The sequence below is a fragment of the Taudactylus pleione genome, unplaced genomic scaffold, assembly GCF_031769625.1.
Source record: "Taudactylus pleione unplaced genomic scaffold, aTauple2 ptg000282l, whole genome shotgun sequence".
Classification (NCBI taxonomy): Eukaryota; Metazoa; Chordata; class Amphibia; order Anura; family Myobatrachidae; genus Taudactylus; species Taudactylus pleione.
In genome coordinates this window covers 1,402,674-1,416,778 of record NW_028284684.1, presented here as the reverse complement: position 1 = coordinate 1,416,778, position 14,105 = coordinate 1,402,674, and the positions used below count along the sequence as shown (strand labels likewise).

At 43.7% G+C, this 14,105-nt stretch overlaps 1 protein-coding gene across 1 annotated transcript in view; it reads left to right on the top strand.

The window, feature by feature from the left end:
* The window catches only part of ULK1 (unc-51 like autophagy activating kinase 1), a 95,583-nt gene that overhangs the window by 22,998 nt on the left and 58,480 nt on the right, over window positions 1-14,105 (top strand). Inside the window, exons 4-5 of the mRNA XM_088482088.1 lie at window positions 7,607-7,639; window positions 8,813-8,849. Of these exons, the coding sequence (XP_088338214.1) occupies window positions 7,607-7,639; window positions 8,813-8,849 (70 nt within the window). The remainder of the gene's footprint in view (window positions 1-7,606; window positions 7,640-8,812; window positions 8,850-14,105) is intronic.

Genomic DNA, 14,105 nt, shown 5'->3' with positions numbered 1-14,105 from the left:
CTACGAAGTCCATAGGGTTCCACAGGACTCCCACCCTGTCGCACCTGTACTGCAGATGGGCTTTGATCTGGTCACCGGTTTCTCCGTCTCCTTCTGGTGAGAATGTGATTCTTGTGTGTTCCAGACTGTCTTCTCTCTCTTTTTTGCTCCTGCTCCGGCCTATGGCTTGTTACGAAACTGAGTGGCCTGAGGCTCGGGGGCGGGGTATAGGAGAGGGACCCCAGCGCATCCTGGGAGGCTGAAAATTAACTCTGTGGTGCCTGGATGTCTGCCGCCATCGCCTATACCCAAGGTATCCGGTGGAACCCTATGGACTTCGTAGAAATAGAGATAACAAGGGTAAGTTCTTACCATATCTCATATTTTTAGGGGTTGGGTATGGGATCACAATTCTGACAGTAAGAGGTAAGTTCACTAACCCTTACCCCTAATCCTCCCTCCCCGGTGCCTGAACCTAACCTCCAGCCATAGTGCCTAAACCTAACCCCCCCTTAGTACCTAACCCTAACCATGCCCCTAGTGTCTAACCCTCACCCTTAGTGCCTAACCCTAACCCTGCCCCTAGTGTCTAACCCTCCCCCTTAGTGCCTAACCCTCCCCCTAGTGCCTAACCCTCTTCCTTAGTGCCTAACCCTCCCCCTTAGTGCCTAACCCTCCCCCTTAGTGCCTAACCCTAACCCTCCTCTAACCCCTGATACTTACCTTCGGGATGCCGGTACCGGTATTTAGATTGTCGGCATCCCGTATGCCAGGATGCTGACTACATCCCGTTTTGCAGGCATTCGCATGAATCCAGCACGCAGAGGGCTGCTAGCTAGTTTGCCTGTGGTTATTTGCATCTACACGGATATACCCCCATATGGTCCAGTTACATTGCCAGATCTGTCTAATTTGGCAATCCATGTGTGCCTAATCAGAACTACACACTAAATACAGATTTGTAAGAGTACTAAGTATATGTTTATTTATATGGGGACACACAGTGTATGTAACACCAAAAAGGATATCTGATTACGGGTTCATACTTTTAGGAACAGAAAAAAAAACCCAGAAGCAATAAAACCCAGCATAATGAATTAGTCGAATTAACACTGGACATTCTAAAAATGAGCGCATACAAATACAGATATGCAGAGTTGTGTGCAGTTCAGGAGCATCGACCATTACTATGAAAGAGGCGGAACTGGGGTGGGAAGAGGCGATCTCATGTAGGCATAGTTCAATGATGGTGCTTTCTCTCACTTGTGGGCCATGCAGGCCTATGTGTAACCGAAAATACACCTGTTTGGAGGGTTACCTTTTGCACCTTGTATAGGACAGGTGCACGCTGGTGATGATGGCTGGTAGTAAAAACATATTTGATGAAACATATTTCTAATTAAAGTGTAACCTATGTATTCTAGATGGAGGCATTCTCTGTTTACTCAGTGTAGATATCATGTTTGCAAAAATGTTTTCTAATTGTAACATTTTAAGGTACTAAATAGACACACACAGAAATTGGGCTGATGCAGAGATGTACGCTAATGCTGCCATTTCGGATAGAACGCAGCTGCGAAAATGTTTCCAAAACTTACCTGAGCATAGGGACGCCCACTGCTGCCTTCTCATATATGTCCGACAACATACAATAGCATAAATATCGGTAACATTGATGCAGATCGGGCAGCCACGCAGCTTGAAAGTCAAGTCTGATCTGCCTCAAACACTGCGGCTTTCCTGACGCGCAGAGAGCTCTCATGCTGCGAAGGAGATCACAATAACTAATTTATCCATGCCCATGAAACGATCAGACATGCCTGCGTTTGCCTAACCACCCCCCCCCCCCCCGTTACCTCCCTTCACGCTGACTACTTATCACTTACTTTTCAAATGAATCGTCTGTGCAAACGCTATCGCAAAACAATCATGCATGCGCAGTGCGCCTTACACGCATGTGCAATGGCAAACAATCGCTTGATCTGCGTAAATCTCTGAATCAGGCCCATTGTTAGGAGCTGGGTATACGTGCCTCTTTGTATAATGATCCCCAACATGTAAATTTTCATTTATGAACTATGAAGATAAATGCATTGTTGAGTATTAACCTGTCATTCCACTGTAGCTCTTTTAGAAGGTATCCGCTCCCAACTCTGTTATAAACAGCTGACGCCCCTCCCACATTGCTTGAGTAAAGTCCCATTAGGATCTCGTACAGCTTGAAATGCTGATTCTGCATGTTTTTGGTACTGTCACATTCCTGGATCTGACTCATGTATAAATCAACCAATCAACACAATACATCTCTGCAAAAATGTCACTCAAACCCTGCCTGCTTAGCTCAAAAAGCACCTAAGAACCCGCAGCAGAAGGAGAGCATGGTGGAGATGTTTAGTTAAGTGTAAACACTCCAGGTTTTTCATGCTTTCTATTCAGCTTAATGAAAGAATAGCTTTACTACTTTAACTAGTTGCATCTGGACTTTTCCTCATGTGGTCGCATATGTGCTACTGTGTCAGAGATGCCTGCAGCCCCGAGCTCAGTGGGATCAGGGAAGCTGCAGCATCCCTTCTCTCCCGCAGCAACAAGCACTTCAGGGGGGGGGGGGGGGGGGGGCGATGGACCAACTGCTGCTTGCTGATCTTTTCACAGTCCTGCAAGAAGTTAAAGAAAAGTATGTTTTATGTAGTTGAAAAAGAAAACAGTTTTTTGTGCATTTCTTTTTTTTAAGAGCCATTTTACACTTATTCAGTATACTTTTATTAAACAATCTGCATAATTATTAATAAAAATATACTGAATCGGGTTTAAATAGCTATTATTTACATAATTTGATCATTTAAAAAATAGACAATTTTTGGGCATTTTTGGAAAAAACTTAGCTGGTTAAGTGGTTAAACGTGTGATGAGTTCATTTAAATGTCCCTCTGTGTGTATTATTCTGTTCTTTCATTGACTTTGTCATTTATTTTTACTGTCCTATCCGCAGATTTTCAACTATGTTGATGTTAGTAAATAACTACCAGCGTTTCCTTGTAGCACTGTGCTGGATCTGGAGAGTCATTGATTCATTGCTTTCTTTTATTTATTATAGAGAAGACCAGTCTCTCCTAAGTATGCTGCACATTAATTATATTAATTATGGATAATGGAAACAAGTAAATGTACAATATAATTCTATGTACCTAAAGCAATCAGTTAAAGTTATCACAGCATGCAACAGAAAGCCATTGATGGGGCATTATGTATAATCCGGCATATAAATTAGAAATTTGATGAATGGAGCCAACAGGCATCATTGTGCTTATTGTGATCAATAATCATAAATAAAACAGCCATACTCCCATTGGCATCCTATCTGTTTTGTTCTAGCATTTGAGATCATTCATTCACTCATTCATATTCATGCTGTTGTGGGATCATTCTCCTGCTCTCTCATTTGTAGTGTACACTTCTTCTTTTCAACCTCATCATGGCCCATTTGTAGATAATAAAGTGATTATTAATCAAACTGAACCTGACAAAATGGACGTCCTCTAGCAATGAGAGTCTTCCATGTTATTTTTCAGTCTTGGCACTTTTAGTCTTGACACTTTTCACCGGTAACTCTAAGACCCCAAATTCCTCCTACATTCTAATATTAAAACAAATACCTGTAGTTGTCAGGGGCAGAACCATGAGAGACAATGGAGGCGCCAGCACTGAAGGGGCACCTCCTCCATTGCTCACAATTTGTTCACCCCACTTTGGGCTGTAAATATGTACCCAAATGTACCATCATGGCCGCCCAATACACGGCACCTCTTCCCTGAGAAGCTACCATAACCATATATTAGTGGCGGGCTCCGTGTCAGACCATCAGAAGCCTCTACCGTCTATCTATAGCCTGTCCCCGCTCATCAATGTCGCTGCTCCTCAGCAGCTTCTCATGCCAGTGTGACTCTGACGCCCCCCATCACCCACAACTCCTCGTCCCACTCCTCCCTGGTGGCAGCTCTAGCCGCGGACCTGTGCATAAGCGCGGCTGCAGATCTTCTGGGAGCTGGATGTCGACAAGTATGCACCAGACGGAGTTTCTGGTAAAAGGGCATGGGCAGCGGGGGCCTTGGGCACCAGTGACTGAGTCTGGGGGCAGATCTTTGGGGGAGCAACTTCCCGGCATGTGAAGCAGTTGGCAGTAGACTGGGCATTTTGTGGTTTGTAGTTCCACCACAGTAGCAGTCTTGCAGAATATTGACTGAAACTCAGGGCCTGATTCAGAGCCGGACGCTATTTGCGCTCGCTCGTTCAGAAAAAGGGGCCGGATATTTAAATAGAGCGCTCGCTCTTTGCGGTCTGTTGATGCCTCTGTCTGAGCGAGCGAACGAAATATGCGCTCGCTATTTTGTAAAGACGCCCCCTGGCCGTTTGCATCATACGTCATCTCCGCTATTTATTAGATTAATCGAGTACATCGAAAGGCGTCTGAACTGCTCGCAGTGCTTGTGGTTGGATTTTCGTACCGCAATCATGCGAACAGTTCAGGCTAAGAGACAACCAAGTGACGTGTCCGATGACGCTGCTTTGTTAATTATGCACACCCTTAAAACGCCCGTTTTGACCGTTTGGCACGCCTGTGTTCGGATCTCCACTCCCCGTTTTCAAGCACCTTCCCATGTTACCACCCACAAACGCCTCATCCTGTCACTCAAATTAGCAGGCACTCGCTATTTTGCGAACACATGATTTCCGAACGCACTGACTGGTTGGCGCATGCACATTACGACCCATACACATGCACAGATGTGCGAACATTGCTCGGAGCGAACGAGCGGCCACTTACGAGCGGCTCTGAATCAGGCCCTCAGTCTCAAAGCACCTACATCTGTGGTTTTCCCCTCTATCTGTGGTATCAGGACAGCTCCCTACCCCACATCAGATGGCTTTCGTCTCCATCAGGAGGACTCTGAGCCTCATGCTAATTGCACTATACAGATCACAATCTTATCTGTGACTTAAGATGGATACACACTATAGAGATATATCTACAGATCGAGTGATCTGCAGATGATGATCGTTCATACACACTGAACGGACATCATCTGTGTCTGGCTGCGGGTACTGACGGCCAGGGGGCGTGTCCCGGTGGGCGGGGGGAGTGTCCTGCCCCCCTCCCCTTTACTGCAGACCGCTTGTACACACCTGCCGATGGACAGATATGTCTGCAGACATATCTGTTCATCGACTGTGCAGCACAGCCAATGCAATATGTCGGTAAACGACGATGTTCACCGACATATCGCGGGTACACACTGGCCAACGGGCAGCAGATATATTGGCCATTATATCTGTCAGTGTGTACCCAGCATAATGCATAGCTGTATATACCTGAAAAAGAGGGGGGGGGGGGGAGGTATCCAGCAAATTTACTTTAGTAAGGAGGCCTAATAGAAACAAATTCACATATTCTATATTAGTGTTTTTGTATAGATAGATAGATAGATAGATAGATAGATAGATATGCACCATATTTATTTTCCCTTTTTTTTTTTTAGGGAGGGGGGGCACCAAATTATAACTTGTCTCCGGGCATCTGGGATGAACTTACGCCACTGTATTAAATGTTCTGTCATTTATTCAGCCACAAATAATTGTTACATATCTCGCAATGTCACATGAAACAAATGTGTATTATTTTTTTTTTACATTATCTTTTTAATTCTAGCTAAAATAAATTTGTCAGATACTTCTGTATCTGTCTGATCCCAGTGCTTTGATAGGGAAATAAAAGGGAGAAATGTGACAGACCAGACATGTCCTAATATCCCCAGCTCTTTTGTCTGTATGTATGTGGAGGAGAAGCTGGCCTACATGTCCCTGACATAAACAGATGGCCTGCACTGGCCCTTTATCAGCACAAGGCAGCTGGGAGAGTGGGAGGAGGCTCAGACAGCTCCTCTCTGCTGTTACCATGCAGAATAGCAGAGACCTGTATGAGTGTGTGTGTTGTATGTGTGGGGAGGAGAAAAGTCCCTGGTCTAATCAGCTAGGGAAATTCTATGTACTGTACATGCATCTGATAACATAAATGCTAAGTAAAGCTACATACACACCTATAGATATATCTGTCCAATCCGTCTGGTGGGATGGAAAACCTGGTACTGTATGGGAGCAAATAACAATAGAAATTTGTTACCAAACACTGGAAAAACGGACCAGATTTTCCTTCCCACCAGACAGATTGAACAGACATCTCTGTAGGTATGTACACACCTTTAGCTATAATATTTCCTATACAGTCCAACACTTTAACAATGATGTCTTCTATTAATACATTTCTATTAGTGCTGACAAATCTTTGCGTTTCAAACTTCTCATTGACACAAAAGTCCCAAAAATTATTTATTAAGTACCCTAAATGGTAGGAAATCTGGCAAGAACGGCTATTGGAGGTCACTATGAAGGGCACTCAGCGTTTTGCTGCATAAAGTGTACCTTTAACTTCTGCGCATTCATACAAAGCCCTACTTATGTTTGCTGCCATAAAAATAGCCCGTCATGTATTGCATCTATGGCTACTTGCGACTCCTTGAAGAGACTGATAGTGGGAAGGAGAGGATGTGTATGTGTGACCAAAGTACAATATTGACATGTTGGCGCAAACGTGTCCTATGCAGAGTGAGACACGGACACACATGTACTGTACCTGTCAGGAGATGGGAAACTTGTAAGCGCTTGACCCTAGTGCAAATTATGTAATGGTTCCAGTCATAAGCATAATCTCCCTTCTTTTGTTATCTCTTAGTTATATGTCATGTATGCAGATATGCACAGTAATAAATTATATAATAAAGTATGACTACAGGTTTTAAGAACCTGCCCTCCATCTAGTCCAACATAATATATGCAAATGTTAACATATGATATCTAAGGGAAGTATTAACATACAAAGAACATTTTTATTTGAATATTCAATGCTGCTTTGTAATAGGATAAAGTTATGTATTGGAAAATATTGAGAAAAGAACCTAATGGAAACATTATCAGCAGTTTGTTCATTTAAATAGTTACAGAGGCTTCTTTATGTGATTCATACAGCCACATATAAACCAGAGTAGCTGGCTGTTAGTTTTGTTTATTTTTTTAAATACAGAACTCATCCTATGCTCCATGGAAATGTAGGTTATAATAAATATTAGAGAACTATGGAATATGAATGTACATCTTAGTCTATCTATCTATAGACATATTTATACACACACGCACACACGCGTGCTTTACAGTGTTTCGCTAGCAACTGTTTTGTACAATGCAGTATATACTAGGCAACATTGAATATTGGAAATCCCCAACTCTCTCTATGTATGTATATAGTTTTCTGGTCATAATACAAATAATAAGTATTCTGCAGCCTTGGATAAATGAGGGGTGACAGGTGTAAATATGTAATTCTAGTGTTGCATCAGATTTGCACTGAGCAGATATCACAGAAATAGGCCTTTGTGTAATGCTGAAATGGTAAGAAGTAGCATTGTGTGACTGTACATGCGCCAAAGTCAGACGCAGCCTTCAGTTATCTTTTATATTACTAGCACAAGGAAACTATTCTTATACTGTACTTATATATTTTTTTCTTTTTTCCTTCCAGGAATTGGCCAATTCAGTCTATCTGGTCATGGAGGTGAGTTTTGTTATCACTGCTTGATATATAACATGAACCAAATGATGTTCCTTGTTGGACAGGCCATAGAACGTATGTTGGTGTCCTCTGATTCTGACAGCTTGATATATAACATGAACCAAATGATGTTCCTTGTTGGACAGGCCATAGAACGCATGTTGGTGTCCTCTGATTCTGACAGCTTGATATATAACATGAACCAAATGATGTTCCTTGTTGGACAGGCCATAGAACGCATGTTGGTGTCCTCTGATTCTGACAGCTTGATATATAACATGAACCAAATGATGTTCCTTGTTGGACAGGCCATAGAACAGGATGTTGGTGTCCTCTGATTCAGACAGACAATACTTCATTGATCATGATGGCTGTGAGTTGTCTGCTCTCAGACCATTTCCCCAGCAACGTATGGCCACAAACATAAGAGATATACTTTTGTAACCTATAGAAGGGTGTAGGAGAATCCTCAATGTTCCTTTACCATTATTCTAAGCAAAGTGCACTTTTGCGTTAATTACCAAGAACTGAATCACCCTACTACTGTACATATCCCATTTTCGCATTCCAGCTATCCCTGTTTTGCTACTGATGCTTAGGTTTAATCTCCTCTATTGCTCACTAAAATGTGTCTATACATGATTGTAAGCTTGTGAGCTTCTTACGTCCCTATCTGACTGTTACTAAAATGTATCATTTTATTAATGTGTTCATTTCCAAACAGAGTGAAATGGAATATGCCGTCAGTATATCAATAAATGTTAATAAATAAATGTAGGAACATGTATCTTTTCTATCTGTAGTACAGTATTTGCTGGAGTATACTTATGGCAAAAAAAAACACATTGTACATTCTTGCCCAAGAGAGTTAGAGCAAAATAGGGCATATTGAGGCTAGATGAAAAAAGACACATCTGTACCTGTAAGGCAATGGCCACTGATCATACATCATGGCTTTACTAGGTATATAGGTGATGTCTGTTGTTTTACTGTAATGCGGATGTGCACAATGGTGTTGCCTGTGAGTCTGCAAGCATAAATATTCAGTTGTTTTTTACTAAACATCTTTTCCAGTTTCCATAATTGGAAGATGTGTATGATTCGTAGCTAGTAATTGCAAGGACTAAATAAACATTGATCTCCATGTACTATTTACACTGTTTATTTTCTGTTTAGTATTGCAATGGCGGCGACCTGGCTGATTACCTCCACAGTAAGTGTAAAAGTCTTTTATGTTTTGATTTAATAATGTTTTTCAAGAGAATATAACTGTACCACAAATAAGAGTGGCAGGAAAGGAATAGAATGCTGTGAGACTGTGCTACATAAAAAACAGTAATTACATTGGAAGAATGAGCCATTTATTTATTAGACTTGCTGCAGCATGTTGTGTAGGAATAATAAAAGATCATAGAATGAATTGTGGGCCTACTACAGGATTACAGCTGGTAATGATACACTTTGGCATCTTGTGGGTGAAATAGTTGTCATTTTTCTTAATGCACAAAAAAGGTGCCTATACAGTTTTGTCTTTGTGTATACATAAGGGAAGCAGTCGGGAAGCCGATGGACGGATCCCGACCGTCTGCTTCCCGACTGTATATTCCCGGAAAGGGTCAAATGACAGGCGTCAAAATCCTGACGCCTTTCATTTTCCCTACGCCGAGAGACCGATCGAAGGTAAGCCGGGCGCGGACAGCCGCGCGGGGGGGGTTAAGTTTAGGGTTCCCGGGGGACTTAGAGTTAGGCACCCCCCCCGGGAGGTTAGGTTTAGGCTAGGGGAAGGGAGGGTTAGGGTTAGGCACCCCCCGGGGGACTTAGGTTTAGGTGGTGGGGAAGGGGGGGGTTAGGTTTAGGCACTTAGAGGGGGAATTAGGGTTAGGCACTAGGGAGGGAAGTTAGGGTTAGACACCCCTAAGGGAGAATTAGGGTTAGGGGGTAGAATAGGTTAGTCAATACTTACCTTTCGAAGATCGGGATTTTCCTTGCGGCCGGCGGTAAATCATACTGAATCCATACATAATAGCTTTTAACCTGCTTGTGAAGGTTGTCTTGTTTGTGTCTCATGTTTGGGTTGTGTACAATGTTTCATTGAAATGAACATGTCATAGCAATCAGTTATGCAAATCTGTGTCTGGTCTGACCACACAATTTAAAGGTAAGTTGTATTTGTCACTCTTCCTTGTGAAACATTCTTTGTCATTTCCCACATATTGTAATATGTGATTATCCAGATAGCAGCACACTGAAAAAAATATTTTAGTCTAGAGTTCTAAAAAATGTAATTATTATCTGTAGGAGCCTCACTGGTATATACGGTATAATAGTAATTATCAGTAAGTTTCAGTGTCAGTTTATTCTAGACATGTGCAGCCATGAAGGTCAGTGAGCCGCACTTGTGGATGAGATATACTGTGACGCACAAATGTGTTCTGTGCAGGGAAGAGACTGCATTATAGGAATGTTACTTTCTGTGAATTAAATGTTCTATGTTGCAGAAATATTGTGTTTAGTGAGCTGAATTTATTTTGTTACAGAAATGTGTTCTATGCACAAACTATATGGTGGCATAGATTTGTTGTGTTCTGTGCACAAAACATGTGATGTCGCACACATGTTGCATTCTGTGCACTCTTGTGCTTTGTATGGTCTAAAACTTTGTCTCTTTAAATCTGTGATGACAACTTAATTATTTCTCTTCAGTGGAATCCTAAAGCTGGGTATACACTTGCAGATGAACTTTGCAGATCTGATAAACGCTCTGACCTGACAGAGTGATTATTATCAGTGTGCACCCTGTACACACTGAGCAGTTTTTAGCCCGGTGTGTGGTTTCTCCAATGGGATTGGAAGGATGAGGATCTGAATTTCTAAGCAGGGCAGAAGCGTTATACAATTCTCAGGCCGACCATACAAATTTAGTCTGATCTGCCCGGTAATTGTGTTGTGTGTACCCAGCTTTACTCCTGAACAACCACACTTGGCCACCGGTCAGGTCTTAATAACTCAGTCACCATCTATGTAACCAGACTAAGCTCCTGGGTGGTTGGTGTGGTACAGTGATCTCTGGTTTTCTGAATAAATGTGTCCCATTATTTTATACACTGAGTGACTGTGTAAAAGATTTTGGAATTCTCTGTCTTTAATTCATTAACCTAAGAATAACTATTGAAAATGTTAGAATTAGATAAACAATTAAAATGTGTTTGCTTACTGTAGATTCTGTAGAATCTGTGGGTTTGTATTGGATTTTTCAGCTCAGAGTTATGCTTACATCACTTTTCTTGGTAGACAGGCAACATGTTGATGAGCTCTTTCCTAGCCAATATATTAGGATATTATACCACGGCCAGCCCAGGAGTGACCTGATTAATCAGCGTGTGCCGACCCCAAACCCAAACCTCGTGCCAGGAAGATGAGAAGAAAAAAAATAATTCTAAACAAACAGTCCCATTACTGGGAGAATCATTCGGTCACAGTGTCAGTCTACAGAAATAAACAAAGGGATATAGTTACTTCCCAGCACTGCTGGCAGAGCAATGTCCTGGGAACAAATAAACTGCTTATTACTGAGTACCGCAGAGAGCATATGATGAGTACTTTTCCTATAAATTCCCAGAGGACCTACCTTACTAATTGCATATATTACCAGGATTTAACATGCTGAAGTCTGAGGAGGAAGCAATGTCTTTCCACCCATAGGAAGACTGTAGTATATGCATTCAAAACTTGCACATGCTTATTATTTTGCTGTTGTGTCTTAATAACTTTGTATTTGACAAAGACAGATCTAATTATGTGCAATATTTGTTCTAAAGGCCCCCATTCACGGTGCGATAAAGCAGCCGATCCACGGATTGGTACGATATCTCTGCTATATTGTACCGTGTATGGGCATGATATCGGATAGTGCTCGCACCCGTGAGGTCGTACACCACACCTCCAGATCTTACTGCAGGTTCAGTTGATCTGGGGTTGCGATGTGCAATCCCATGCAGCGCTATGTGGGTGGGGGGTGCTGGCATATCGGGTGATCGGCCACCCGATCGCACCGTGTGCCTGATTCAGACATGGTCGCAAGCGCTGAGCGCTCGCAACCGGGTTGATGGTGGCCCACAGCGCATGCGCACGATGGAGCCGACTACGTCGTGCGCATGCACGAGGCCCGGCTAGCGACGGGCAATCCGTCGCTCCGGGTCTCACACCAAAGGGGGCGAGCTGTCGCATGTTGAGTGACAGCTCGCCCCATTTGGTGGGCGGGCCAGGGGGGTGGCTGCCCAAACGGAGGCATTCCTGAGGGAACGCTAGCCGTTTGGGGGCGGCCCCACTGACATCACGAGTGATGTCAGTGGAGAGCTTCCGGCTCTGTTAGAACCGAAAGCTCTCTGGGGCTTGTGATGAACGAGATCCTACCACAAGGGTTTCGTCGCAAGCCCGATGGTCGCGATGGTCTTGACCATCGCGACCATCATCATGGCCGCTCGCTATAGCTGTGGGTGGTAACCCACAGCTATGCGAGCGGCCAGGAGGCCGCTCCAAAAAAAACCACCCTGATTCAGAGTGAACGTCCGGCTCTGAATCAGGCCCGGTGTGTAGGGACCGCCTGATAGGTCGGCCATCGGATCCCCCGTCGCGTTGCAAGGTGCAAATTGCACCGTGTATGGGCGGCTTAAGACTTTAAACTAGTAAATGTCATCCAATATCATTGTTGTATATTCGTATATTACACACCAGATGACCCAAGAATTTATTGCAGCCTGAATCATACCTGCTATGAACTGTGCAAAAGATAACAGTATAGTCCTTAAATAAACACAGGACATGTTTATGATAGTCCACCCATAGATCAAATGTTAATTATTGGTAAATTCATATTTACTAGTTACCCTAGACTTCATTCTAAGCTCAGTATTTTCCCACGCTCGCTGGTAGTCTAACCGTCTATTTGCTGTGGTAGTCTGAAGCGCTGTTATAACACAAGCTGTATTTTCATAAGACTTTAGCAATCTCCAGCCTTTAGATCAGTGCGCTGGCAAGATGTTGAGCTTTTCTCAAGCTACTGTCAGCCATGTATAACTGGCAGCACAACAGAGCAGCTGGATTAAACAGAGTGCTTGTTTGATGTCATTGTATATTTTACATGGAGAAAAGGCATCTGTGTTATCTCAGGTTGGTTTGTGTCCTGTAAATGTCACTGTCCTGCTATGCATTGAGTAAATGCTGAACACCATGTATCTTTACCGAGTTGAAAAAAAGGTGCTTGTATTTTTTTTCTTTTCTGCTTACGGAAATAGAAGCCAGAAGTCTCACTAAGGGCCTGAGGGCCTGATTCAGAGCCGGACGCTATTTGCGCTCGCTCGTTCAGAAAAAAGGGCCGGCTATTTAAATTGAGCGCTAGCTCTTTGCGGTCTGTTTTGATGCCTCTATGTCTGAGCGAGCGAACGAAACATGCGCTCGCTATTTTGTAAAGACGCCCCCTGGCCGCTCGCATCCTACGTCATCTCCGCTATTTATTTGATTAATCGAGTACATCGAAAGGCGTCTGAACTGCTCGCAGTGCTTGTGGTTGGATTTCCCTACCGCAATCATGCGAACAGTTCAGGCTAAGAAACAACCAAGTGACGTGGTCGATGACGCTGCTTTGTTAATTATGCACACCCTTAAAACGCCCGTTTTGACCGTTTGGCATGCCTGCGTTCGGATCTCCACTCCCCGTTTTCAAGCACTTTCCCCTGTTACCACCCACAAACGCCTCATCCTGTCACTCAAATTAGCAGGCACTCGCTATTTTGCGAGCGCTCGATTTCCGACCACAATGACTGGTTGGCGCATGCGCATTACGACCCATACGCATGCGCATTTGTGCGAACATCGCTCAGAGCAAACGAGCGGCCGCTTACGAGCGGCTCTGAATCAGGCCCAGATTCAGCAAGGATTCCTTGCTATTATGCAAATGCAGCAGGAGGTATATGACACACCCTGCTGCATCGGTGGTCGACGGTCGCGATGGTGGACAGCGCCGGGCCTCCGGTCAGCTGAGTAAGCCTCAACTTACTCAGGGCCTGATTCGGAGACGGACGCCAATGCGATCGCAACGGAGTTGCGAAAATATGCAAATGTCAGCAAAGATCATCTGAGCATTAATACGCCCACTGCTGCCTTCTCACCTGTGCGCGACTACACATACCTACGTAATTATCTGTAACATTGAAGTACATCGGCGGCCATCTTACCCTTGGGAGCTCTTCTTCTGACACACAGAGCTGTGGCTAATTTATGCACGCCCATGTAACGGCATTTAAATGGATAGGCATGCCGTTTTGTGACCACTCCCAATTACCACCCCCAAATGCTGGCAGTCTATCACTCACTTGGCGATGTATACCTCTGTGCATGTGTGATCGCAATGCGATCGCAGCGCATGCGCAGAGCGGGGCATGCGCTATGGAAAACAATCGCTCGATCTGCG